The sequence below is a fragment of the Drosophila subpulchrella genome, chromosome 3L (genome assembly GCF_014743375.2).
Source record: "Drosophila subpulchrella strain 33 F10 #4 breed RU33 chromosome 3L, RU_Dsub_v1.1 Primary Assembly, whole genome shotgun sequence".
NCBI lineage: Eukaryota > Metazoa > Arthropoda > Insecta > Diptera > Drosophilidae > Drosophila > Drosophila subpulchrella.
The window spans coordinates 19,437,414-19,464,220 of record NC_050612.1 but is presented as its reverse complement, the minus strand read 5'-3'; the positions used below and the strand labels follow the sequence as shown (position 1 = coordinate 19,464,220).

Sequence of the window (26,807 nt, the reverse complement as noted above, 5' to 3'; positions counted from 1 at the left end):
CACGGATGCGGAGGCATCTCCGAGTGGAGCAGAGTGGCGTATAAATACGGCGCAGCTTTTGCGCACAGCCTCAGTTGGCAGACCGTGTTGCTCGCGATTCCGATTCCCATTTCCCAGTCGCTGCGTCCGCGAGGTGAAAGGTCATCCGGGAAACGGCCAACTGTTGCAAGTTGAGCTCAGCAGGGAGCAGGCTGCAGGTTGCAGGTTAATGGCTCCAATTACTGCTTAAAGTGCAACAAATTACGCGTGTGCAATTGATTAATGGCTTTGTAAGCCAGTTGGAGGCGGAGAAAAGCTGATTGTAAGCCGAGGATTTGTTTTAACGACGCGTCGGGTCAAGCTGACCCCATTTTCATATTAACTGGCAATAACAATACAAAGTAAGTAAAGCTCTTTTAAGGATTTATTTTTATATGCATTTTGTAAAGTTTCGCAAAAGTGTTATCTCTTATTAAGAGAGTGACAGTGGTTAAAAACATTCTAGTAAGTTAAGGTATGTCTTTTATTACCAAAAAAAAAACTAAGTCGTAGGTAATTAAAGTCATTAATATAAGAGGGTAATTAAATCTTTCTTAATAAAAGTTGTCTCGGTTTTACATTCTTCAATATAGTAGTCAAAAATTATAAGTAAAACTTTGAAGGTCTGTCAAGTAAGAGTTTTAAATTTCTTTTTTAAAATTATAAAACCTAGCCGTTTTTATCAAAACCAACTTAACTGATTTTAGATATGAAAATAATGAATAGTAAATTTAGGGTTCCTTTAACTTTTATAAAATACTTTTAATTTTCCCGCAGAAAATGTAGTTAAACTATGTATGTAACTTTTTGACCAGTTTTAAAACCAAATTTATAGTATTATAAAATTAACTGGCATTAAGGTCACAAAGGGGCATATGTATTTTTATTTCAAGATCATTTTTACTGTTCAAATAGAACTTAACAGATATGTCCAATTGCTATCAGATTTGAATGAAAAATCTGAACTTACAGCTGAAAGGGTCTAGAGACAGAGCTTAAATCAAAGGTAAAACAGCTTTAAAAGGTGCCTAGAATATCCTTCCTCAACAATTACCCGCTATTTCCAACACTGTCGTGCAGACGGGGCCCAATCCCAACTAGGTCCAAACAGGGTGGGTGCAGTCCAAGCAAAACTGGTTGCCAGCCGACTTGGTTGGCATAATCATATGGCGAGAATAGTGGTTAAAACCACCCCTGACGTGGCAGCTTTCTCGGGGGTTGTATGCTATGTGTTGTGTTTGTTTGTGTGTGTGTGGAGAGCCCGAAACTGAATCCATATCCGAATCGAATCCGAAACCAAATCCGAATCGGAATCGGCCGCACAGTCAGTCTGCAAACTTCGGAGCGTTCGGTTGTCAAGTTTTCGGTCGCCTGCGTGATTTTCTCTTCTCCGATTTCAGCACTCTTCCCGCACACACACACGGCCAACACACACACTCTACACAAGAGAGGGCGGAGCGGAGAGAGGAGGCGACTTGACTTTCGCTCGAATTTATCGCTTATTGTTATTGTTGTTGTTGCCTCACCGTAGTGTATATACCAAATAGCCACTGTACTCTGTGTGTGTGTGTGAGACTGCGACTCCCACAGTGTGCGTGTGTTTTTCCTGGAAGTTCGAATTCTCTTTTTCCGTCTGCGAAACGGCTGAAAAAAGTTGGTGGAATCAGAATCAGAGGCGAAATCCGAATCAGAATCACTAGCTTATCACCATGGCCGACAACAACAACTGCCCCAAGTGCAAAAAATCAATTGTCGCCAAGGAGGCGGCCGCCACAAGCATCGGATGCAGTGGCGAAGACTGCCGGCGGCGGTTCCACCGCACGTGCGTGAACATAGACGATGCGCTCTTCGAGGCGATCCAGAAGAATCCCATGATATCCTTCCACTGCGACGAGTGCAAGAACCAATCGCCGCGCTCCTTCGCCGCCAAGCTGCACACCATCGAGGAGAAGGTCAACAAGGTGTGCAACGGGGTCAACCAGATCCAGGGCCGGATGTACCAGCAGTACTTCCAGTTCGGCAATCAGCCGCTCCAGGCTCTGGGAGCCAGTGCAGCCGGCGTGGTTGGCGGTGGAATGGCCGGCGGTCTGGATGGGAAGAAACATCCGCAGCAGAACAATCTCATTGTGGTGGGAAACAATTGCAATTCCGATCGATTGCAGGTCGTTTGCGATTACGGGCGATGGGTGCAGGTGGGCAAGTTCGCCACGAACACCAGTGAGGAGGATGTGATCGATCATTTGGCCGAGGAGCTGAAGATCAACAAGAACCTGGTCAAGTGCACCAAGCTGGTAAAGAACGATGCCAACCTGTCGCAGTTGTCGTACTGCAAGTTCAAGATCTCCATACCGGACTACCGCTTCAACGAGCTGTTCAACGAGGCCATCTGGCCCAGCGGCGTGATGGTCAGCCCCTTCACTCCGCGCTCCCAGCTGAACCAGAACCGCCTCTAGAGGGACGGGCCCGGCGGCCGGGAGAGCGGTGACCGGGCGAGGGTGAAGCAGTAAGGATTGGGAGGAGCAGCAGCTGTAGGGAGGCAGTAGCCAAAAAGGAGAGAGTGCGCCTGCGCAGGGAGAGGACAGACGGAGGAGGAGGAGGAACTGCATCGCGACCTGGCACCCAAGGGTTGCTATACGGACTGCAACTACAACGCGGATTCCCCCCCTCCCTAATCCCTTGGGCATTGATGGAGCAGCAGGCGGAGCAAGGAGGAGGAGCAACTATGTGCCCCCCGTTGTATGCTAATTTTCGACACTCGAAAACATTGTCTAGATCTTTAAAAGCTTACAGAACCTATCTAATGGAAAACCAACAACAAGCATATTTATTGAATTAACTTTGAAAATGCATTTTAAAATGTTTTAGCGTTGCGTAAATAACGAACATGAAATCGATAATGAAAACCAAAAGTATTTTAATGGCAAAACTCACAAGTAAAATAGATGTGAAGCAAAAATATTAGTCATTTATGCATAACTGTCGTACTTAAATTAAAGTAAAACCGAAAACAAAACGAGAGAAAACCTAAGAAAACCCAAGCTAAACGTACTTAAACACACACACCCACACACACACTGAGAAACCGAGAAAAAAAAACGATTATTCAGGCGCGTATTTAAACCATTTACTAACCAGGCACCGAAATAATGAACTTTCCTTTTGATTTTCAAAACTCACTTCCGGGCACTAGGAATATTCGAAAATTCAAATTTCAAACCCAGATCGTTATACTTTCTCCAAATCGATAGAAATTTTATTACGACGCGTGTGCGATACCTATCACATTAAGTACTTAACCGTAACCAATATCAAAAACAAAAAAAATCGTATATTCAAGCAGACGACGGCTTATATTTATATTGTATTCGTATATGTATGTAGTTTGAGGCATTTTCAAAGCTTGTTCCTGTTCCCAAAAACGTTTGGACATTTTGCGAACCACTGCACAGGACACTGGCCAGCAGCTAGAAACCCATTCAAATTCAGATCGAAAGTATACATGTATTTGCGTTTTCGACGGGGAGTTCCCCGGTGTTCCATATCATGGATATAAGGACTCCCAGTCACCACAACACGTTCAGGACTCGAGACGAAACGATGCTGGGCAAATCCGTTGCAATAATAACTCACTGACCGAGTATAATGGATGTACATTTCGTAATTGATCTATTTTTTTACACCAACCCGACAGCAATATTTTCCGTAGGCTCTATGCCAGCGATAACGATCCGAACAGAACCGTAGATATTTACGCAAGAGTCAGCAAACGAAATGTAAAACACATATATTATATATTTAGTATACAACCAATATGCATGCATGTATTTATGTCAACTTTTTCAATAAATTCTACAAAAAAATTAAATACCGAAAAGGAAGAAGTGGATGGATCTTTGGGTATTGGGAAATATGCTGAAGGAGGATGTAGAACTTCTTAAAAATTTGGTAATATTCAAGAATAAATGTACTGATGTTTATTATAATGATAGACGGGATATTTTAATAGATAGAATTTCAGTTTAAAGTAAAACTACAAGAACTCTATGAGGATTTATAACTTAGTAATACATTTGAGCTTTAAAAACTTGGAAAGAGTCGAGAGTACAATTTCAGATCTAATACTCATGATTGAGAATGGGTAGACAATAGTTGTAGGCATACAACTTTCAAAGAATTTTTTAAAATTTCGGGCTGCTCTCTATACATATTATTTTCAGAATAAGCACAATGGCCAACTCAAAACGAAAGGTGCCCACGAAATCCAGTACCACAGAGGACTCTACCGAGGATAAAGATCTTCCCAGGACTACGGATAAATCGCCCACAAGAGTAGCTCCCCCAGATGCCAAAGGCTCCTCCCTCCTGAACAACTTTTTCAGAGATTGCCTAAGTCACGACCCTAGGAATTTCTCCAGTTTGTCCCGCTTTACCAGCTGGCTACAGAGACCCGTGGATGGAGCAGCCTTGGGCGTCTTCAGGTTGCTCTATGGAGCAGCCATGCTGATTGACATTGCAGAGGAGCGAGGCGGTGGGCAGCTGGATGTGCGATTCCAAGACCCGCTCCACTGTCACTTCCCACTCTTCAACGGGATGCGGGCATTGGCCTATCCGTTGATGGGCTGCGTCTACCTGTGCATGTGGCTGGGCGCCTGGGGCATCATGCTGGGCTACCGATTCCGGACCAGCTGTCTGGCCTTCCTGGTTCCCTACTGGTACATCTTCCTGCTGGACAAGCCGACGTGGAATAACCACAGCTATCTCTTCGGTCTGGTGGGGATCTTACTGCTCTTCACCCAGGCGGAGTCCTACTGGTCTGATTAGCTCTATAATCTTTGCAATCAAAATATATCTAACTTCTTCCTTACTTCCAGCTCCCTGGACAGCTGGCTAAATCCCCGAAGGAGTCGCTGTATTCCCTACTGGAACTACTTCATCGTTAAATTTCAGTTCTTTGTTTTGTACACGTATGCAGGTCTAAAGAAATTCTCCCTGGAGTGGCTATCGGGCTATGCAATGTCCAATCTGAGCCACCACTGGGTCTTTGCTCCATTCCGCCAGGTGATTGATCCCGAGCTGATTGACCTACTGATCGTGCACTGGTTCACCGCCTTCTTCGACCTGTCCATTGCCTTTTTTATGACAGTGGAGAAGACGCGCCTGCTGGTCACTCCCTTTATGCTAAGCTTTCACCTCATGAACTCCCGACTCTTTATAATAGGTGAGTGAAAAAGTATATGTAAAAACCATTTTCTCTATAAAGCGGTTGCACACACTTATAATTTCTTTACGGAACAAGAAAATTATAATAACTATAACCCTTAAGAAAGGTACTCTTCAATTTTTAAATAGTTATCACTAGTGGATATTTATTTATAGCTGTTTTATATATGTTATTCCTTTACGGAACCCTAAAATTATAATAATTATACCCCGTAACAAATATATTCATATTGCTATTTATATAACCAACCGATAAAAAATCAATATTCTAATCGAACTTACCCCTTAACAGGCATGTTTCCCTGGGTTTGCTTGGCCGAGGTGCCGCTCTTCTTCAGCTTCGACTGGCCCAGGAGGATAAGCAGATGGTCGAAGACTCCCCTGCTCCAGCCAAAAGAAACAACAGAAGAGCTGGGCAAGCCGGGGATCCTGGCCAGACTGCGCACGTGCTTAATCCTCGGCTACTGCGGACTACAGCTCTTCCTGCCATACTCTCACTTCATCACCAAGGGTTACAACAACTGGACGAATGGCCTCTATGGCTACTCCTGGGACATGATGGTGCACTCGTACGATACGCTGCAGACCTCCATCCAGGTGGTAGACAATGAGAGTCGGCAGGTGCACAACTTGAATCCGTATGCCTTCACGGAGTACGATCGCTGGACGAAGTACGCAGACATGGCTGTCCAGTATGCCAAGTGCATTGAGGAGAATCTCCGCCAGGGACAGCCAGAGATGGCGAAAAACATCTCCATCTACTTCGACATCTGGTGCTCGATGAATGGTCGCTTCCAGCAGCGATCCTTTGATCCGCGTGTGGATCTACTCCGCGCCAAGTGGTCGCCCTTTAAGAGCACCTCCTGGTCGCTACCACTGCTGAACGAACTGAATCACATGCGGCCCAAGTTGCGGACCATCGAGACCGAAGTGCTGGCCTGGAACAACTACTCCGATGTGATTTTCGTGGCCGATTTCCCTGGCCTAACGCTGACGAACTTCATCTCCCCGGACCTCATCAACTGCACGCTGACCATCCTCGAGGGAAACGTGCGGTACAGGAACGAGCGGGATCCGGAGGCCTATTTCCTTACAGCCGGCAAGAGTATCGGTCTGGAGAGCAACATCACCCACTTGGTGACCACCATTGGCCAGAAACCGGCTTCGTATCTGTTCACATACACCAACAAGACAATGCTGGAGCAGGGCATCACGATAGAGAAACCGCAGACGGAGGAGCGTTCTATCCTGCCGCTGTGGCAGGAGTTCCAGCACCGGGTGGCGAACTACCAACAGTTTCTGGGCCACATTGGCAACTGCCTGATGCACTTGCTCTACGATGTGCCCATTCCGCAGGCCGTGAAAGAGAGAGATTGAAAGTGAAGGCTAACCATCGGAACTGTTTCGGTTTTCACTTGATCATGATTCGATTCGAAATCAAAACTTAATAGAACATTTATAAAAACCTCATATTTTAAATCCTTCAGCATTACTGTTTTAATCTAAACCTTAAGGAAAGTGGACTACATATATGCCTTACTTTTGTTTGGGTAAATATATTTTTATCTAAATTATACCTTCACAAATCCACATCGATATTCCACTATCCCGAGGTAAAATATTTACATGGAGTAATTGCATTTAATAAGGGTACATTAATGAAAATTTATACTTGAACTGATGAATTTTACGGATTGTGAAACCCAGAATATACAATCAAACGAATCCCGACAATGTGAAAACCGTAACAGTGCGATAAAACCGAATGTATGGGTGATAAAACTGATAATAAATGTTCCATATTGTACCGCATCCCGTCCTAACTCTCTTATCGGATATCTACAACTGTATTTACAAACGTCACAATATGATACTTTAAACCTATAAATAGCGAATCTCCCGGCCGGGATGATTCTACGGTGAATTTTGTGGGTTAGGGACTGGGCCAAACGAAGGGGAAGATTATAACATTTGGAACAAACACATACATAGGGTGGTGGGAGCCTCATCTACGCAACGCCCCGCGACGTTTTTGTCGGCGCCTCCTCCTTGATCTGACGACTCGTGTCGAACTGCTGCGTCTGCGTCTCCCAGAGGCGGGCATACAGGCCGTTCTGCTTCAGCAGCTCCGAGTGGGTGCCACGTTCGCCCAATTGTCCATTCTCCAGTACAAGGATTTCGTCGGCATCCTTGACCGTGGAAAGGCGGTGGGCAATGCAAATGCTGGTGCGACCTGAGGTGGCGCGGGTCAAGGCCTGCAGAATGTTCTGCAAAAGAAGGATAACCGAGTAAGTCAGTCGGTTGGATTCAGTTGCGTCCAAACACTCACATGCTCTGTGATCGAGTCCAGACTGCTAGTAGCCTCGTCGAAGATCAAGATGGGGGTGTTCTTAAGAATGGCCCTGGCAATGGCAACGCGCTGCTTTTCGCCACCGGACAGCTTTAGTCCCCGCTCGCCCACTTGGGTGGAGTACTGTGCCGGCCAGCTCATGATGGAGTCATGCAAATCCGCCATGCGGGCAGCGTTCTCCACCTCCTCATGCGACTTGGACAGGTTACCGTAGTGGATGTTGTGCTCGATGGTGTTGTGGAACAGCACCGAATCCTGAGGCACCACAGCAATAACCTTGCGCAGACTCTCCAGATCCACAGTGCTAATATCCTGGCCACCGATCAACACCTTGCCAGAGTTTGGCTCAAAGAAACGGAATAGGAGGCGCACCATCGAGGATTTACCCGAGCCAGAGCCACCCACAATGGCCACGTTCTTGCCGGCGGGTATGGTGAAGGACAGGTCCCGGAAAATGGGCTTGCCCGGCTCGTACTCGAAGTTCACATTACGGAACTCGATGGAGGAATTGGTGGTATCCACAAACAGGGGCTGGGCGTTGGCCGCCGTTTGAATCCTGCTATCCACGTTCATCAGCGTGAACATGGCCTGCATGTCCAGCAGGGCCTGACGCACCTCGCGGTACACACTGCCCAGAAAACCGAGTGGGATCGAGAGCTGGAAGAGCAGGGCGTTGACCATCACCAAGTCGCCCACTGTCATGTTGCCCTGGGCAATCTCCTTGGCGGCCAGCACCATGATCAGACTGAGGGCACTGCTGAAGATGGCGTTTTGTCCAAAGTTGAGCAGCGCCAGACTGGAGCTAGTCTTCAGACTGGCCGCCTCGTACTTCTTCAGCACCTCGTTGTAGCAGCCCGCCTCGTATTTTTCGTTGTTGAAGTACTTCACCGTCTCGTAGTTGATCAGCGAGTCCACGGCCTTGTTGCCGGCCTCGTTCTCAGCCTGGTTCATGTAGACGCGGAACTGGGTGCGCCACTGGGTTACACTCAGCGTGTAGGCGGCGTAGATGCCCACGCAGCCCATACTCACCCCCGCGAAGGCCAGGCCACACTTCACTCCCAGGATGCTGGACACGAGAGCCAGCTCAAAGATGGTGGGCACAATGTTGAACACCATGGCGGAGAGCACAAAGTTGATGCCCCTCGATCCCCGGTCTATGGTCTTCGACAGGGCCCCCGTCTGTTTGTTCAGGTGGAAGGCCAAGTCCAGGTTGTGCAGATGCAGGAACACATTGCTGGCGATCTTGCGGATCGAGTGGTGGGCCACCTTGGCGAACACCGCATTTCTCAGCTCGTTAAAGCCCGCGGCACTGGCTCTAGCAATGCCATCTTGGGAGATCATACAGTTAAAATTTATTCTGGTACATAGGCAGGTATATAGACTTACACCCCAGCATCAAAGCGGTGGCTGTAGAGAGCACTGCATCCGGAGCAGTGTCCATGTTCAGCGTTGTCATCGTGTCCACGGCTCCTTTGAACAAGAAGGGCACGCACACGGTTAGCAGCTTGGAGCCAGCTAAAAGACCCAGGGAAATGCCCACTCTACAAGGTCATAGTAAATATATATTTAAAGAACAAGTTACCCCAATCATAGCCAGACTCACCGCTTCCTGACTAGAGGATCCTCTTTGGGCCAGATGTAGGCCATCATGGCGCGCAGCATATCCTTGGAGGTGACCTCCGGAGCGTCCAGCTTGCCCAATCCCGAGCCGCCATCGCTGCCGCCCCCTATATGAACATGACATTGTCGTGATTGCTGTTGTTGTGGGCGGTAAAGTCGCCGCTGCCGCTGTAGCGTTGTTGTTTTTGCTGCCGCTGCTGCTGGGGCTCCACCTGCATTGGATTCACTTGGATGCAGCCAAATTCAGACAGGCGCTCAACACAACAAGCGCACAAACAAACAAACAAATACAAACGGGCATTGACCGACTTGGGTTACGAACGTACTCGGTCCACAAAACAAAATCAATTTTGGGTTAGTCAATAAATAGAAAAAAGCGTGAGAGGCTAGTACTAAATAATAAGGCCTGCGAATCGGCAGGTGTGCTGGGTTAATTGCAGGAAGTCCGGCATTGGTTAATGAACTTTTCCTGAGTCTCCAACATACCTTTGGCCTTCTTGCCGAATACTCCACCCAACAGCTTGCTGCCCGGCGTGGGCGTAAACGGGGTTATCTTCTTTCGCTTGACATCGCTGCTCCCCTGATCATCCACCTTGGCCAGTGAAGAGTACAGCTGAAAGGTCAATGGAGCAATTACAAGGGGTGGCATAAAGTTTTATGGGATTTATTATAAAAGTAAAAATGTTAATTGGGCTTTAATTCGAATTCTTAAAGAGGTAAATTAGTATTCAAGATAAGAAAGCTCTCTACTATTACAATCCCTGAACAACAAAATGCTTTGTACAGATTTGAAATCTAAGCTCAATCTGGATTACTTCTAGTCTGCAGGATGCGCCGCATAACAGTCGGTCAAGTAACGGATGCACTCCTGCAGGTAGGATCTTGCCACCGCACCACTCTCCGTCAGCTTTGGAAGTTTATCCAGCTCTCCGCCGAAGATCTCGTACTCCTCTATTTTATAGGCCACCAGATAGGACAGTTCTGGCTGCACATCCTCGAACTGCTCGGCGTCACCGAAGGCAATCTGGTTGAGGATGTTGGAAAAGTAGGACTGCTGCTTGAAGATTAGGTGCAGCACCACTTTTAAATTGTGAGAGCAACCGTCGTCGATGTGGACGAACATCTGGTCGTTTAGATTGTGCTCCCTGATGAACTTGAAGATATTCCGGTGGTAGGTCTGCGTGGATAGCTCCTTGTTCCGCTTAACCATGTGCTCAATGTCTAGCAGGGAAAACTCAAAGTAGTCGTGCTTATTTCCTTTCAGCCAAAAGCCGTACTCTGTTAGCAGCTTAAAGTTGGACAGAGCACCGTAGCTGATGAACAATTGGTCATAGGGTTTGGTCTTAGGAACAGGTAGAGATTTTAATGTGAGGACGTAATCCTGGCCCTCAATCTCCGCCGTGGTTTGCACACTATCAGAGTGGTTGAAGAGGTCCAGGAAGGGAGCCAATCCCAGGTTGGTGTCGCCACTGATGAGGGCCTGAAAGTGACTGCTCTGCTTTTTGAGAAAGCGGGAGCTGAGGTAGACGCTTCTAGTATTCACGGTGAAGTAGGCCCATTTAAATTGTGCGAGTGTCCAAATCTCCTGGCCGTAGCTCTTTCCACAGCAATCGCAGTTGAGAACCAGGCTCTTGATTATCTCAAAGTAACCCCTTAACTGGCGATTCTGAGCCACAGTTCGCTCTAGCAGAGATTCCGGCAGGCACTGCAGCTCGGGTATGGAGCAAAAATAGGGTGTGGAGTAGCTACTGGGCAGGGTGTCCAAATAGGCGGCGTAGAAAGAGTGGAGCGTCTTCAGAGAACACTCTAAAAGGTGTTTGATATACAGAAGATAACAGGCTACCAGAGCCTGAAAGGAAATCCTAGAGTCATTGTCGAATAGCTCTTTGTTGAATAGACTCTTGAAAGCCTCATTTGATTCCAGGGTGGCTATGCTGATGAGGCATCCACTGGGCAGACGAATGAGCTCGTCCTCCGGGGAGAAGCTGTCCTGCTTGGAGCACAATCCTCGTCCAGTCTGGTCATAGTTTTGGGCTGATAGGTGAGTGTGGTTCTGCCAGCCGAGTGAGTGCAGGTGAACATAGAGTTCCTGCAGGGAATCGGAAACCCCTCCAGATTGCTTGGCCCTCTGGAGCCGGCGTCGCTGGGTGCGACCCATTATTCCCGATCCTAGTCTGTGTGTGCGCTGTTTTGGTCTATCTCTAAGCTTGCTGCAACGAAATAAGCCAGAGCTTGGCGCATTAATTCAGGATTGATGGGGGGTCAATGGCGAAAGGGACCAAAACAACGCACACGCAGACTGATACCCGCTCAATCAAACCGCCAATTCATTGCGTATTTAACGCCTAATTACGAAATCGTAATCTAGTCTAGATAGTCTGGCATGTGCCCTTGAAATGGGTCTACATTCTAGAACCGGAGTACTCACCACTCTTGCCTGCACGTGGATTCCTGTTCCCTTAGCGAAGGTGTAGCATTTCGCGCGTCCCAAGTGGGCAGGTAGGTGGATGCTGCACTGCTTGGTCAGATGGAGGAGTCCGGCCATTACTCAATTGCCAGGCGAAAACAAAATAAAGTCCCTCTTCTTTTGCACCGTCGTCCCTGTGTTTTTTCTGCATTCGCACGCAGCGTCAGCTGTTTAGTGTGCCCGTTTCGTTGTGAATGGCAATTTGGAAATGAGACAGTTGAACTAGTTCCATAGGTTCAGCTACTTAAAAAATTAAAAAAAACTATTAAGTATTTAAAAAATTCAAAATATATAAGATTTTCGTATATTTTGTTATTATTAGTATGTGAGAATATTAAGTAACATGTGGTTTATTTTTTCCAACGTTTTATCTGTCCCCAAAAACCGGTTGAATATAGTTAAATATTATATTTCCCGTAAAAAATTAAGCAAATAAATATTCATTTAAGGTCAGTTATAAAATGTTGTTGGTATGTCGCAACAATCTTAGCCTTTTATTTAATTTTGAAAACATAAACTTCGGAACCACTCAGAACCAGTTCCTCTTCGGCAGTTCCATTTTATCTCTGCCTACCAAAACCGGCATATCTGAATTCTGGAACAGTCCGCCGCTTGAAAATGTCGCTATTTGGTCTGATTATCTCAGGACGCCTGCCGCAATCGGATTTTGTGGCCGTGGACACCACCAAGCTGCTGGTCAATGTGCCCGACATCGAATCCGTCAATTACCTGGTAGTATTCCTCACCGGCGTCTCCCCCCTGCCCGTCGGAACCTCGGCGGCGATATACTTCAGCTGGCCGGACGCGAATGCGGCGCCCACATGGCAGTACCTGGGTCACATCAACAACAACAAGCCCTCCGCCATCTTCAAGATCGCCCAGCTGAAGAAGAGGCACGAGCTGGAGGCCCACTCCCACGGGATGGTCTTCGGCAGCCAGGAAATCTCGCACATTGCCCAGATCGGAGTCTCCCTCGAACCGGAGCTAACGGTGGCACAGCAGACGCCAGCTGTGGTAAGTTCTGGAGGCGATTATGAGTTGTGTCTATAAGGGTGTAGCATACCTAGAAAAATCAGAATCTAGTTTTATCAATTCGTTTCTTGTGTACTTCCAAAATTATCATACTACTTCTGTTGTATAACTATTAATAATCTTTCTTAAAATTATAACAAAGTCAAAAAAATTACTTAGTTAACTTTAAAATGTTCTAAACTAACAGCCCAAGATGTCCTAGTTAAACGTTTTTGTAACTTATTCTTATAAAAACCCTAAAATTTTATTATTGAGTAAGACTAACCTTTTATTTATCATATAAAAGCATAAAGAACAAATATTTATTATATACCTTATCAGCCTTCTGATTCTATTTTCACTTTATTTAAAATAAGTTATATCTCAATAATCCCCAATATTCCCCTTTATTACAGTCCACCGCCAACGACAACAAGCAGTTCGGCCAGCGGATGCTCGAGAACTTCTTCAACTTCGCCTCCAGCTTCGGAGTCTCAGCCAGAGACATCCCGCCTGCCTCGAGCGAGACCTTTGTGCCTTTCTCCGTCGTCCAGAACTGGTATACGAATTTCCAGCGCCGCATGGAACAGAACCCAAACTTCTGGAAGTACTGAGGACACCCGAACGATGGAGGATTCACCTCCAAAAGTTGTTAATATTACAAGTAAAGTTTTATATGTATATTCTTTCTGTAACTATGGTTTGTTTATTGGGTGGACTTAAGAAGGTTACTACTGCACGTGAAAATTTTGAAATAAGTATGGAGGATGTTGGATGTTGCTAAGGCTCTGGCTTTGTTGGATCGCATCCCGTCTCCCTAGGACACTTCTGGGTTTTGCTTTTACTGGCTGCTTGATCTCGTGCAGGCTTGCGCTTTATGAACTCTGGTTTAGAAGACGCCATCTTCGGTGGACCCCGAGCAGCTGAAGCTTTGGGAGACCGAGTCGGAGGTGGAGCCGAACCTGACCTCTTTGTGCCTAAGGATCCTTCACCGGCTGACGGCGTTATACCATCGTGGCTAGGAGAAACTGGTTTCCTACTTGGACTTCGAGCAACAATAACTTTAAGAGCTGGATCCGGAGGTGGAGCCGAGCCTGACCTTCCCCTGCCTGAAGATTCTGCCAATGCTGACGGCGTTACACCATCGTGGGCAGGAGAAGATGGGCCCCTACTTGTCTGAGTCGTCGATGGACTTCGAGAGGCGGAAGCCGTAGGAGTTAGATCCGGCAGTGGAGCCGAGCCAGACCTTTTCTTGCCTGATGTTTCCCCCCTGGGAGGCCTACTTGGATAAGAAATCGAGGGCTTTCGAGGGGCTGGACCTGCAGTAGCCGGAGCCGGAGCTGGACCTGTAGGAGCTGTGGACGAAGCTGGAGCCGAGCCGGATCTCTTCTTGCCTGCAGAATCGCCCTTACCTGGTGGCGATGAGCCGCCCTTTGCTGGAGGAGATGGCTTGCTAGCCGATGCCGACTGGGATTCCGCCTTTGCCTTATCCTGCTGCTCCTTGATCTTCTCCTCGAGCCGCTTCTTGTTCTCCGGAGTCAGCTCCCCGAAGATGCTCTTGATGATGGCCTTGTACTCGTTGTAGTGCTGCACCTTGTTGCCCGTGGCTGGCGAGGAACTGGGCGGTCGTCCATGGTAGGACACGCAGCGGCTGGGGAGAAGAACCAGTAGAGGATTAGTATCATTTAAGGGACACCCAGTATTTGTTTCCCCCGTCGCCCAGAGATCTCTGTGGTCTATTTAAACAATAGCATTGGCGGTGGGCGACTCGACGTGAGCTGATTTTTATTCGGTCTCTCTGCCTATCGTTCTTTTTGTGGCCTGCAAAAAAGCAATTTGGCAAGCTGACATATTTATTCAGTCTATATAGTGGCCGCCTATATATATTTAGAGATCTACAAGAGCGCTTCTCGGTCTGCCTAGCATCGGAAACACGCGCAACCTCTGCTGACCAGACTGCAATTTCAATTGTCTTACAACATCTATCAACATTGATATGCCCTGCAGATAATCGACGGGGGTTCCCATAGATTTATTTCGTTCTCATGATTACTTTGTGGTTATTAATATATATAACTAAGTAATCATTTTATACAATTTTAATTAAGACGAAATATAACTGAAATACCTATATATAATATACCCATCCAAATGTATGTTAAATTTTTATTTATTGAGTTGAAAAAATCTGGAGAAATTCTTTTGATGTTTATTTTAATAATATGTATATAAACACTGGACAGATTCTAAAATTATGTCTACTTCTGCTATATGAATTGATCTTGAATTATGTATTTATTAATATGTTTTAAATTCCTACTGTTTGGAAAATTATAAATTTTCTCAACCGTTTCTTGTTGTTTTTGGCTAAATTTGTTTGTAAAATATATGGAGCAGATTAAAGTATAAGTTATTTTCCTTCTAATATCTTTCCCCATTTGCAACATATCTGCAGGGCATTTTCACTTCGTGGTCTATGCCCCTCGGACACCACACAATTCATTTTCAATTACATAGATTGCTGACTGATCAATGATCGGATGGTTGCCAGCGAGGCGCAGCCACAGGGAACGGATTGGTGGATTGGTAGATCGTCGGATCGCGTTGCTCCCGCCGACGGATTGCGCCAGTTTCGCTTGCAACGTGTTGAGTGAAACATAGTCGAGTGCTAACGGAGGAATAAGCTCGATTTGGTCGCGTGTTGGCCTCGAGAATAGGTCAGGAGGAGAGCAAGTGCCACGGCCACGCCCACAAGATGACAACCACGCAGCAGGAGGGAACGAGGGAGGAGGAGGAGCAGAAGCCATCAATGTCGCAGGCAGCGGCTAATAATAATCATAATTCGCAGCGGTTTCTAGATGGGATCGTAAATCACAGGGATGCTGAGTCAGCCGTGTTTTGTTGGTCAAAGGCGACGCCGGAAGTGCTCGGAATGGCAGGCCAATTTCCGGTTGGCCCAGGAATCAATTGGTCAAGCAGTTGTCCCATGAATCACGCACAAGGTAGCAGGAGCATGGGCATATGTCAGCCACATTATCAAGCAAGGCAGTCAGGAAAGTTTCCTATTTATTTAAATGTAAGGCCAAACTGGGGATTTCCCTTGTGTCAATGGGAAGTATTCAATAGTTATCAGTTTAAACCAGAAATCCTAACAAATTCAAGTAAAACAAAGATATTTAGCCCACATCAAGCACACGCATCGTGCACAGAAAGCTTTCCCATACAACAAGTATACGCACCGTGGCACCTAAACTTTCCCCAACTACTGCAATTGCCACGCAAAAATTCCGATGGTGCCTTCCCAGAAATCAGCATCACCATGACCCGACGAGGCGGACAGGTGGCCACCAGTTTACCCGCAGAGCAGGCGCCCCAGGAATTTCCCATAATTAAAAAACGATTTGTTAGCTTTCCCAATTATCGAGCAATGCCTCAGGATGGGCCGCATCGACATCCACATCCAAATCCACCCACCGCCGCCACAACAACAACGATGACGCAGCCGGGCCTCGCTAAAGTCACCAAAATAGATGAGACCAGCGGTGGAGAAGGTGGAGGAGCAGGCACTGGTGTACATAAGGTGCCGCCGATGTTTGATAATGAACTCGAGGCCGAGGAGCAAACGACGGAGGCGGAGGAGGCATTAAACTTGAACGTGGCAAGGGAAATCGAGCATCAACAGGCGGAAAATCTTAATGACGCCTTCGGAGAGAGGCGACACGACCACAGCCACAAAAACGATGACGCCATTACCATTACCATTACCATGGGGGAGGCCAAAAATAAACGCGAAATATGCGAGCAAAGCAAATTAGAGAAGGCCGAAGATCATAATGAGCCAAATATGAGAGATCTCGGCGAGCAGCAGTCAATATGTTTGGCCAGGGAGCAGACAATAGATGGGCATCAGATCGGGAATGGGAATCGCAATAGCAACCACCAGCAGTCCGGCGATCTCTCAGACGTCCGCGAATCGTCGCCAGAGCAACTAGACGGGAATCTCGGTCGGCAGCTGACCCGCGAGCGCAATCCGAATCCAAATCCGAATCCGTGTCCGAATCGAACCCTGCCAAATATAGAATTACTAAAGAGTTCTGTGCGCGTTTTCCTCGCCGAGAGGAACTGGGATTGGGACTGGGAGCTGCTCGACCTTTTGACCGACGCCATCGAACTGATCTGTGGACAGCCAAAGGAGCAACAGGATCAGCTACAGGAGACGGGGAACCTTTGGAGCGAGTCACCGGTCGCCGGAGCGGACATGACCGTCAGCAAAGTCAGCGAGGAGCGGGAGACAGAAACGACCGTCGACGTTTATCCCGCCGAGCAACTCGATCACCAGCCGGCGGAGCAGGCGGATGACAACAACAACTCTAGCATAATAGAAACCACATTACCCAGCGAGATGAAGTACGAGCTGAAGACAGCCAGTCCAGCTCTGCCCATTCGGAGGAGTCCACAAAGAGAGTCACCAGTTAGTAGATTGACTACCCCCAGTCGTATACGCAATGTGGAGCCAAGTGCTCCTACCGCCACTCATGCTCCTCTGCTGGGAGACCTAAAACGCAGCTCCATCAGTCGCGACAGCATCTCCTCCATCGATGCGGACTCAGTGCTCCCGGAGAGAACACGTCTGCGACGCCAGCGACGCGTTCGCTCGCAGGATTCCGTGGAGGAAAAGCCCGAGGATGTGATCGAGCGGCTGAACAAGCTCAAGGCAAGGATATCCGGGGCTCTCAGCGAGGTCAAGGGAGTCCTCAAGCAGTACAGCACGGAGAGCGAGGCGGAAGCGGCAGGGGAGCAGCCCCAGGTGAAACCAGGTGGAGACGATGAAGCTGCTCCCGTCTCCTTTCGCTTTGTGAAGAAAGTGCGACGACGCAGCTACTTTGATGAGGCCGAGGAGGAAAAGGAGCAGGCTGGAGAGGCTGCCATAAAGGATACGGAAACTAAAGTGGAAACCACTGAAAAAGAAATCGGAGAAAAGGGTTCATTGAAAACTACTAAAGATTCTAAGATCCAAAGAGAGCAGACACCCTTTGCCAGAGACCTATCAGAAGTTCCTGAAAAACAGGAGGATCACTCTAGTAAAACTAAGAAACTCAGTGGAAATCAGGAAACAATAGATGCAACTGAGGTTAGAAGTCATGACATAGAAGTTATTCAAAATAAAGAAACTGATCTTGAAAATCAAGATGACAAGTCGCCTAAATATCAGGACAATCTGGATAGTGAAACCAAGGAAATTAAAGAACATGAAAACATTTATGATCACGCTAACAAATCCGATATTAAGGAGTCCGTAGATCCTAAAATTGTAGAGGTTAAGCGGGAACCACCTAAAATAAATGGAGAACTACCGAAGACAGCAGATCAAATCAAACAACCTGAGAAGAGCAAGACCCAAGCCAAAATTGAGTTCCTGGCCAAGGTGCAGAGTGAACTCAAGTCAAAATCTGTCAAGGAAGCAGCTCCCAAGGAAGATACTTCCAAAGAGGACTCTTCTACTAAGGATGCACCACATAAAGAAGCAACTTCCGAAGAAGCAGTAGCCAAGGATTCATCTCCGAAAGAAACAGCACCCAAGGAAGTAACTAAAAAGGATATAAATCACAAGGAAGCGTCTTCCAAAAAAGCAACCCACAAAGAAAAAACACCCAAGGAAGCAGTTCCCAAGGAAGCAGCATCCAAGGAACTAATCCCCGAAGAACCTACAGAAGAATCAACAAATAAAGATGTTTTACAAATCGAATCATCAGAATCCCAGAATACATCAGAAGTGGCCCTGCCGGATGACTCACCCGCATCGCAACCACCGACCAAGATCAAGAAGAAAGTCATCGTGAAGGTGAAGAGCCCCAGGCGCGCCTCGATAGCCGCCGTGGAACCATCCAAGATCAAGGTGGAGCCGGCCGTCGAGCAGAGCGATGCTCTCATCACTCAGCGGCGACCCTCCGATTCCGAAGCGATTGTCAAGCGCAAGAAGAAGCTGAAATTGATGGGCGACACGGCTGCCACAGCAGCAGCCACATCTTTATCCACATCCACATCCACATCCCCCAGAGCCAACTCATCAGCGGCAACAAAAGATTGCATTGCCGAGGAGACGGCGGTGGCTACGCCAGAGGTCACCGCGGTGCCAGCCAAGTCGCCCAGTGCCAAGAGCGACCAAGGAGAAGCTACATTAGCAGAGGCGACAAATGCAACACCTCCAATCGATGGTGATCCGCTCGAGATTGGCAATCTAGCGCCAGCAGGCGATCGCAACAGACGCGCCAGCCTGAAACTAGCGGAGTTGGTGGGTGAGACGGTCCTGGTGGTGCCGGCAGCAAGCGCAGCAGGAGGCCTCAAAGATCCAGAGCCCAAGACCGAGTCCAAAGAACCCATCGATCAGGAGGAGAGGCAGGTGCAACAGGTGGCCATCGCCGCTGACATTGCGCCGCAAATAGCAGCGACATTGAGGCACGAAGAGTCATCGGCAGAGCCATCGGAGCAGGCAGCTACAAAAGCCGGAGAACAGGCGCCTCCCGGCGACAGTCTAGCCACCATGCCGGAGCTGAAAGTACTAGCCGGTCCGGTGCAGCCCGTCAAGATCGAGACGGTGGAGCAGCCCCACGATGAGGGCAAGAGCCAGGAGCCCCTTGTGAAGAAGAAGGCTGCGCATCTAAAAAAACTGGTGCGCAAGAATTCCCTGGACAAGGAGCCAGTGAAGCCGGAGAAGCAGGAACAGAAGCAGCTGAGCAACATACTCCGGGACAGGAACAAGATCAATGAGCTGTCCTCCAGGATCAACAAGCTCACGCCGCCCAAGAAGCAGGTGAAACCAAAAGAGGAGGAGAAGGCACCAGTGGTGGTTGCTGAGGAGAATAAACCCAAGCCTGAAGAAGCAGCTCCCCTAGAGGAAGCCCCTACCCAAAATGAGGAAGTCATGGCACCCGAACCCGATGTGGAACCTGCGCCGGTGCCCAAGAAACCCAGAAAGGTCAAGAAGAAGGTGATCATCAAGCGGCAGAAGCGGCGTCTCTCCGTGGGAGACACTTTCTTCCTGCAGCCCGAGCCCGAGGAGCCGGCCATTCCCGAGGTGGAGACCATCGAGCGGGCCATAGCCTATGTGACGGATGACGAGGAGGACACCAAGGCGGCGGCACCCAAGGAAGAGGAGGAACCAGAGCCGGTTAAGCCCCTTAAATCCTGCCTGCACGTAAGGGAATACAAGATCGGTGACCTGGTGCTCTATGCGGAACGCTATCGCAAGACTCAGGTACGCTGGAAACGCGGACGAGTGCTGGAGAGGATCACCAGCATTTCGTACAAGCTGGAAATCGAGGGCAAGGAGGTGCCCGCCCATGTCAGCTACATCAAGAAGTACACCGGGAGAAAAGTGCGTTTCGGGAACAAGGAGTACCTGGAGATCGACTACGAACAGGTGGCCGAGGAGGAGCGCCGGGCGGCCAGCTACAGCATATGGAACATGGTGTAGATATAGCTACCCAAATGGTTACCATCCATATCCCACCCCGAGTGGTGTCCAGTGTCCAGCCATCTTTGAGTGGAATTAAAAAATTGTTCGCTATGCGAGGTAATTTTTTAAGGATCTCAACTCGACATTCAGTTATGTTATAGTGATTCGTCCTAGTCCTAGTAGTAGATCTTAGTGTTACATCCTAGTGTTTAGTGTAACTTATTCCAGGCCTTTCGTTTACATCTTAAGTACTCTGTATGTGTAAATATAAACAAGCTATTTAATGTTAAATAAAGCGGAAAATATTTCAGTTATGCGAGATGGTTCTATTTATAGGTTGTTCCAAAGCCAATTACTCATAAAAGTTTTATGGATCTGTTTATTCCGATGCTTGCCTTTCGGCGATTGATGCTTCCCCATTCGATTCTTCTTGTTTTCGGGATTATTTATAAAGAATAATCTGACGATGAATGAACAATACTGGATATTGGGACCCGTCATGGTCAGGCAAACATCTCAATCAGCAAACACAATAATAATATTCCACCCACTCCATCAATGTCGATGATAGCCCCGAAATAACCCAACAGATCCCAGATGTGGACAACAGAGAAATGCGTGCCATTAATAAAACTTTGGCGGGCTTTGCCGTGCAGTGGCCTGCATTAGGTATAGAGATATATAAAAAAGAAACAAAACATTCCCCCAAGATCATCGGACATTTCTCATAATTGATTGTCAAGGCGTTCGGTTAGGCGCTATAAGAATTCTTCGCTAGAGATCTCTCGCAATTACCAGAGATTTTAATTCACGCTGACAAAAACAACAAAGGAACTCGGAAAGAACACAAAACACACATGCCAGCAATAAACATATCGGGCATGCCACAGCATATAGATATAGTAGACCTGCGAATATGCTACATTCCTAAGGCCTCTGGCGGGATTTTCATTCAATTTTCGGGGCTGGCAACCGAGTACTATATACGTGCGATCAAGACATTATGTACGTCTGGCGGGGAGTACACAGGAAAAATTCATATTTCAAGTCTATTGTCATGGGTCTGTCATATAAATTATTGTAAAAAGGTAAACAAAGGAAATAATCAGACATGCCATCTTGACTTTTGTTCAATCATTCAACAGGTAATAATTTACAAAATGAAGTCAAGTGTCTGGGTCTTTTAAAAACAATTAATAAATCAAATTGAGCAAGTCAATTTGGGAATTATCAAGTGTTACACAAATGTTAATAGAAATTCGAAAATCATACTATGCATTATTTAAAATATAAAGTATTTTTTTAATTTATAAGAGAACTATTCATTTACTAGATAAACTATTTGAATTATTTTGGAAACCTGTTAGATACCCCCCGTTTTTCCAGTGCACCTACATATTTGCAAGAAAGCAATTGAAAAACAAAGCACATTTCATTCTATATGTTCGGAATTTCGAGTTGAGCGATAGTTGGGAACACTTATGAAGACCAAAACAACCGCGACAACATCGACATCAAAGATTTCAAGTGCAGAGAAGAGTCCTCGCGGTTACACATGAAATCATATATCTCTTTTCCGTACATATTATTTTGAATATTTCCCCGAAATGTTTTTGGGGGAAGCAATATTGTTTTCCATAAATCAGAGCAGAAATCTAGCGCAGCACTAGGCGTTATTAGGGACCATTGTTGGGTCCGCATGCGAATAAAATTTGTGGTGATATCTCTCTGAAAGACCCCGTCTATGAGAAGAGAGAGTGGATCGGAATGGGGATGGGTGTTCGGTTGGTATCAAACGCCGCGAATCGAATCTGTGCCAAGTTCCTTGCGCCAGTTCTCTGGTTCTAGTCATGCCCGCACCCGTGAACACAATGCGATGTCCAACATCGACATGGCTGTCCGCGATCGCAATGGCGATCTCGATCTCGATCTGCAACGAGGCCATTCCGACCGGGCCAATTACTAACAACGCAGTTGCCAAATTGTACAAATTATTGGAGCCTTCTTCGCCTGGCGGCAATTAATCGTTTCAGAGCGACAGCCGAGCATCCATGAACCCGCATATTTCATCGCTGACTAACCCCTATTTATTATAGTAATAAAAACACCACGCCATATAGTAAATATCGAGCCAGGAAACGAACTTTCGGGGGCGCCATCTGAACTTTGGCGAGGCCAAGTGCGTTACACCTTCTGCCATATATATATAAAGAGCAATATATTTGGCATGGTTTATAGAAACAATCGACACGTCTGTAAATCTTTAGGGCAGAGCAACCTCGAATTCGCTTGGCACACGTTTGATTACAAAAGAAAAAGAAGAAACTACAAGTGACAAAGATTAGTGCTTAGTATTGTGACTATATTTATAGTACCTGCTTTCAATATGTTACTATATTAACCGATTTTAATTGAACCAAAAGAAGTGTATACTAAATGTTACGATTCTGAATGGAACTATGTTGATAATAATACCAAATTCAAAATAAAAATCGATCAGTTTGATAAAATAATTTACAAAATTCCAAATGTTCAAATTTTTTCTTAAAATAGTTTCAGAAGTTGCGTAGATTCTGCACTGTAGTATAGGAAAAATACTTAAATATCCATTTCCCAAAAATAATTTCATTTTAGGAATAAAAATATGTTTAAAGGCTTAGAAAAAGCAGTCTCAATGTTTTGGGATTGTTAAGATAATAGGAAAAATTCCCAGAAAGTGCTGTTAGCAGACCATTTAAAAGATATACCCCCCTCTTAAACAAACACTGGGTACCAAAAGCAACAACAATTAAACTGAAATCCTCTGATGTTGGCATGCTTTTGGCTTAGGTGTCACCATCGCTAATCGCCATCACCATCACCCTGAGCGCCAAAGATGGCGTCACACGGCGACGCAGCCCGCCGCCATCTTGGCACCTCGGAATTTTGGGGGGTGTCGGGTGAGGAGGAGGCGGAGGCGGAGGCGGAGGCGGAGGCGGAGGAGTCGTCACCAACACCGATTGACACTCTGAAGGTGCGTCAACGTTAATCGCACCTGAATTGAGTCACCCCAAAGGGGAGTAGCCCAAGGCCTCCTGGCATTGCACCTTGGCATTTGGAATGGATTATCTGTGGGTTCTCAGACTTACGTTTCGTTTTCGTTCTTGAGCAGCGCGGTATCGAATCGTGGCTGCACATAGGACCAGGCACCACTGTTCTTGTGCTCCTCCTGGGCCCACAACAGCTCCGCCTTGGGATACTGTTCCAGCTGCTGACTGATCAGGTCGTAGGGGAAGGGACAGTACTGGGGAGATCTTGGTTAATAACTATAATTATACAACAAGCCATAGCCAACTCACCTGTTCCACCCTCACCAGAGCCACTGACTCCACCTGCTCATGGTCGTCGCGCTCCTTGACGAGATCGTAGTAGACCTTGCCAGAGCAGAAGACCAGTTTCTTCACGCAGTCGGGCTGTTTTCCAGCCGGTCCATTGTCTGGGATGATCCGCTGGAAGCAGCTACACTCGTTGAAGTCCTTAAAAGGACTCCTAGCCAGCGGATGGCGGAGCAGCGACTTGGGCGAGAAGTTGATCAGCGGCTTGCGGAAGCCCATTTTCACCTGGCGGCGCAGACCATGGAAGAGATTAGCGGGCGTGGAAAAGTTGGTCACAATCCAGTTGACGTTCATCAGCTGGCGGGCCACAAAGTCGGCATCACAGGTATCCGGATACACATCCGGATCATCATCGCACATCTGCAGGAAGCGCTCAATCCGCCCGGAGGAGTGCTCCGGGCCCATGCCCTCCATGCTGTGCGGCAGGAGAAGCACAACTCCGGATTGGCGCACCCACTTGGTCTCGCCACTGGCTATGAAAGTGTCGATAATGCACTGGGCTGTGTTGCAGAAGTCCCCGAACTGGCCCTCCCACATGACCAGCGCATGAGGACTGGCCATGGAGTAGCCGTGTTCAAAGGCCAGGACCGCGCACTCAGACAGCGAGCTGTTGGAGACGGAGTAGGGCGCCTGGTCGGGGTACAGGTGATCCAACGCAATGTACACCACCTTGTCGCACGATTGATGGTGCAGCACGTGGTGCCGGTGCGAGAAGGTGCCGCGTTCCACATCCTGGCCGGATAGGCGGACGTGGATGCCCTCCTTTAGCAGGGAACCAAATGCGAATGCCTCGCCCAGTGACCAGTCCGCCACTTTATCCTGCACCATCTGTTTGCGCAGGGCCAGGATGCGGTGAATGCCCCTGAAGGGAATGGAAAAAGGCATATATAAAACGTTATGCTCAGAAATAAAGTCTTGTGTAAATCCATCGAACCATAAACTCACTTGTGCATCTCGAACTTGTGCTCCGGCGGCGGAGGACTGGAGAATATATTGCCAATCGTCTTCAGGGTGTCTGTGCTGACCCCAGTGGGACAGAGCTCCAGACGATCGCGGCCTTCAAAGAAGCCCGGCCAGGGGGAGTCGATCCAGGATGAGTACTAAGGAAGGTGACCAGTCAAATGGGGAAATAATTTAAGGGGCAATCTCGTCTTACTTTTATGCTCTTGATCGACTTGGACTTGGTCCAGGAATCTTCGCAGATCTTGTCGTAGGTCGAGACCATTTTCTTAAACTCGGCGTCCGTGATCACACCCTCCTTGATCAGCTTATCTGAGTAGAGCTGCAGGCAGGGCTTCAGCTTCCGGATGCGCTGGTACATCAGTGGCTGGGTAAACATGGGCTCATCCGCCTCGTTGTGCCCGTTGCGGCGATAGCCCACTATGTCGATAACCACGTCCTTCTTGAACTTGTACCGGTAGTCGGCGGCAATGCGACTGCACTGAATGCAGGCCTCCGGGTCGTCGGCGTTCACGTGGAAAATGGGAGCCATCACCACCTTGGCCACATCGGTGCAGTACCGCGAGGAGCGGGAGAAACGCGGATCGGTGGTGAAGCCCACCTGGTTGTTGGACACGATGTGAATGGTGCCGTAGGTGGTGTAGTTGGGCAGGTCGGACAAATGCATCGACTCGTAGACGACGCCCTGGCCGGAGAATGAGGCATCGCCGTGTATGATGATGGGCAGCACCTTTTCGCCTTTGGTATCGCCGCGCTGGAACATCTCCGCCCGCGCCTTTCCCAGCAGCACCGGATTGACGTGCTCCAGATGCGATGGGTTCGCCACCACAGTGATGCGCACCATGCGGTTAGTCTGCCGGTTCAGTCGCTCCTGGAACAAGCCGAGATGGTACTTGACGTCCCCGGATCCCGAGTCGCTGGCCTTGAGGCCGTGAAACTGGGACAGGATGTCAGCGATGGGCTTCCGACAGACGTTGGCCAGGACATTGAGGCGTCCCCGATGGGCCATTCCGATTAGAATCGACTCCACGCCCTGGTTCGTGGCCCGATCCACAACCTCCTTTATGGCGGGGATCATGATGTCGCATCCCTCCAAGCCAAAACGCTTCTCCGATGAAAACTTCTTGGCCAAGAAGTTCTCGAAGCCCGTCGCTTGAGAGAGTCGCTCTAGAATGAGCTTCTTCTCATCCTTGCTTAGATCCATGCCTCCAGGCTTCTCGAAACGGTCCCGAATCCAGTTGGTCTTCGTCAGCGAATTGATCTGCATGTACTCCACTCCAATGTGACCGCAATAGATACGCTCCAAGCGATCCAGGATCTCTCTGGAGGGATAGTCAGACGTTAACTATGTTAAATGGTATTGCTTTGATACCCACTTTAGTGTTAAAAACTGCTCATCACCGCCTATCATCGTGGAGGAGGGCAACTTGAACATGGCATTGAGGTCACCAAATATGTAAGAGTAGTGCTGCCGGAGTACCTCCTGAGCAGCATGACGTTGGCTGCCATCTAGAGAGGTGCTCTTCTCCGGCCCAACAATTCCCAAAGGATCCAGATCGGCGGCCAAGTGACCACGCGATTGGTATGCTCGGATGATGGCCTGGATTGTGTGGTGATCATCGATATTCTTCCAGTCGCTAGGCGGAGCAGACGGAGCTGGAGAGGCTCCGCCGCCGGAAGCCGTCCTCTCGCCCAACCTAGCTTTTAATGCTGTCCTTTCCACAGGTGGTCGTCTGTACTTCCGGGAGAGCGTAGCCTGGACAGGATGCCTCTTAGGCCGCTCGTTGCCCCTAAAGAGCTCGTCCCAGGACTAAATAAAATAGATGTGTCTAATTAGTAATCTTTTGAAAGTTGGATGCAACAAAGAATCTATTATAGAGAGTGGAAAAGAATAAAGAGTGATTCGTTCATGAAACCTAAAACCATACTCCAATATACGATATAAACAAGATTGCTTATTTTTCTCACCTCATCCACAGACCCAGGATTGAGCTTCCACTTGTTATAGAGGCCCTCGATGTAGGAGGCACTGCAGCCGCCGGCAAAGGAGTCCAGATCCTGGGCCCCGCCCAACAGCGAGCTCGTTTGTATAGTGCGCAAAGCTAGTCGGGCGAGGATGTGGTGGTCAGTGCCCCAGCGCCTCATCCGCACAAGACTCCTCAGCCGACATTGGTTCATGTTCCACGAGGAACTTGAGAAATTCCCGGTAAATTTTGTATTTAATTTAGTAAAGGGCCAAAAGTGTTAAGGGTCTGAAGGCTGGGAGAAGTGTGAGTTCAAAACTCATTTCTAGCATGTGGGTCACTTTTCGCAAGACATGCTGAGATCCGA

The 26,807-nt window shown here is 47.8% G+C and overlaps 7 protein-coding genes across 11 annotated transcripts; 4 read left to right on the top strand and 3 right to left on the bottom strand.

Annotated features, from left to right (window-relative positions):
• The first annotated feature begins 86 nt into the window (after positions 1 to 86).
• Positions 87 to 7,012, top strand: LOC119555703 (vitamin K-dependent gamma-carboxylase). Of its 2 annotated transcripts, XM_037867356.1 has the most exons (4): positions 87 to 380; positions 4,236 to 4,829; positions 4,890 to 5,236; positions 5,531 to 7,012. In XM_037867356.1, the coding sequence occupies exons 2-4, from the start codon at positions 4,246 to 4,248 to the stop codon at positions 6,613 to 6,615; spliced, it is 2,016 nt and encodes a 671-aa protein (XP_037723284.1). In that variant the 5' UTR covers positions 87 to 380; positions 4,236 to 4,245; the 3' UTR covers positions 6,616 to 7,012. The 2 variants fall into 2 exon arrangements, with proteins under 2 accessions (XP_037723284.1, XP_037723285.1); XM_037867357.1 differs by lacking the exon at positions 87 to 380 and having other exon boundaries at positions 4,083 to 4,829.
• On the top strand, positions 1,336 to 3,883 carry LOC119555705. Its single transcript, XM_037867361.1, has one exon. The coding sequence runs from the start codon at positions 1,728 to 1,730 to the stop codon at positions 2,469 to 2,471; it is 744 nt and encodes a 247-aa protein (XP_037723289.1). The 5' UTR covers positions 1,336 to 1,727; the 3' UTR covers positions 2,472 to 3,883.
• A 57-nt stretch (positions 7,013 to 7,069) lies between the features above and the next one.
• LOC119555700 (ATP-binding cassette sub-family B member 7, mitochondrial) lies at positions 7,070 to 11,858 on the bottom strand. 2 transcript variants are annotated; one of them, XM_037867354.1, is made up of 6 exons: positions 11,637 to 11,858; positions 9,695 to 9,821; positions 9,192 to 9,420; positions 8,975 to 9,129; positions 7,568 to 8,916; positions 7,070 to 7,505 (listed from the first exon to the last, which is right to left on the bottom strand). In XM_037867354.1, the coding sequence occupies exons 1-6, from the start codon at positions 11,751 to 11,753 to the stop codon at positions 7,248 to 7,250; spliced, it is 2,235 nt and encodes a 744-aa protein (XP_037723282.1). In that variant the 5' UTR covers positions 11,754 to 11,858; the 3' UTR covers positions 7,070 to 7,247. The 2 variants fall into 2 exon arrangements, with proteins under 2 accessions (XP_037723282.1, XP_037723283.1); XM_037867355.1 differs by having other exon boundaries at positions 9,192 to 9,315; positions 11,637 to 11,857.
• On the bottom strand, positions 9,694 to 11,777 carry LOC119555704 (SET domain-containing protein 4). 2 transcript variants are annotated; one of them, XM_037867360.1, is made up of 3 exons: positions 11,637 to 11,777; positions 10,024 to 11,418; positions 9,694 to 9,821 (listed from the first exon to the last, which is right to left on the bottom strand). In XM_037867360.1, exon 2 carries the CDS (start codon positions 11,364 to 11,366, stop codon positions 10,026 to 10,028), a length of 1,341 nt encoding a protein of 446 aa, XP_037723288.1. In that variant the 5' UTR covers positions 11,367 to 11,418; positions 11,637 to 11,777; the 3' UTR covers positions 9,694 to 9,821; positions 10,024 to 10,025. The 2 variants fall into 2 exon arrangements, with proteins under 2 accessions (XP_037723288.1, XP_037723286.1); XM_037867358.1 differs by lacking the exon at positions 9,694 to 9,821 and having other exon boundaries at positions 9,857 to 11,418.
• Positions 11,859 to 12,240: 382 nt separating the features above from the next.
• LOC119552627 (protein OPI10 homolog) lies at positions 12,241 to 13,381 on the top strand. Its single transcript, XM_037862299.1, has 2 exons — positions 12,241 to 12,689; positions 13,103 to 13,381. Exons 1-2 carry the CDS (start codon positions 12,294 to 12,296, stop codon positions 13,298 to 13,300), a joined length of 594 nt encoding a protein of 197 aa, XP_037718227.1. The 5' UTR covers positions 12,241 to 12,293; the 3' UTR covers positions 13,301 to 13,381.
• Positions 13,373 to 26,794, bottom strand: LOC119552625 (2-oxoglutarate dehydrogenase, mitochondrial). 2 transcript variants are annotated; one of them, XM_037862295.1, is made up of 8 exons: positions 26,445 to 26,794; positions 25,853 to 26,286; positions 24,673 to 25,798; positions 24,462 to 24,616; positions 23,481 to 24,378; positions 23,271 to 23,425; positions 14,099 to 14,337; positions 13,373 to 14,041 (listed from the first exon to the last, which is right to left on the bottom strand). In XM_037862295.1, the coding sequence occupies exons 1-8, from the start codon at positions 26,652 to 26,654 to the stop codon at positions 13,467 to 13,469; spliced, it is 3,792 nt and encodes a 1,263-aa protein (XP_037718223.1). In that variant the 5' UTR covers positions 26,655 to 26,794; the 3' UTR covers positions 13,373 to 13,466. The 2 variants fall into 2 exon arrangements, with proteins under 2 accessions (XP_037718223.1, XP_037718221.1); XM_037862293.1 differs by having other exon boundaries at positions 13,373 to 14,337.
• On the top strand, positions 15,318 to 20,456 carry LOC119552624 (titin). Its single transcript, XM_037862292.1, has one exon. The coding sequence runs from the start codon at positions 15,442 to 15,444 to the stop codon at positions 20,158 to 20,160; it is 4,719 nt and encodes a 1,572-aa protein (XP_037718220.1). The 5' UTR covers positions 15,318 to 15,441; the 3' UTR covers positions 20,161 to 20,456.
• Positions 26,795 to 26,807: the final 13 nt, after the last annotated feature.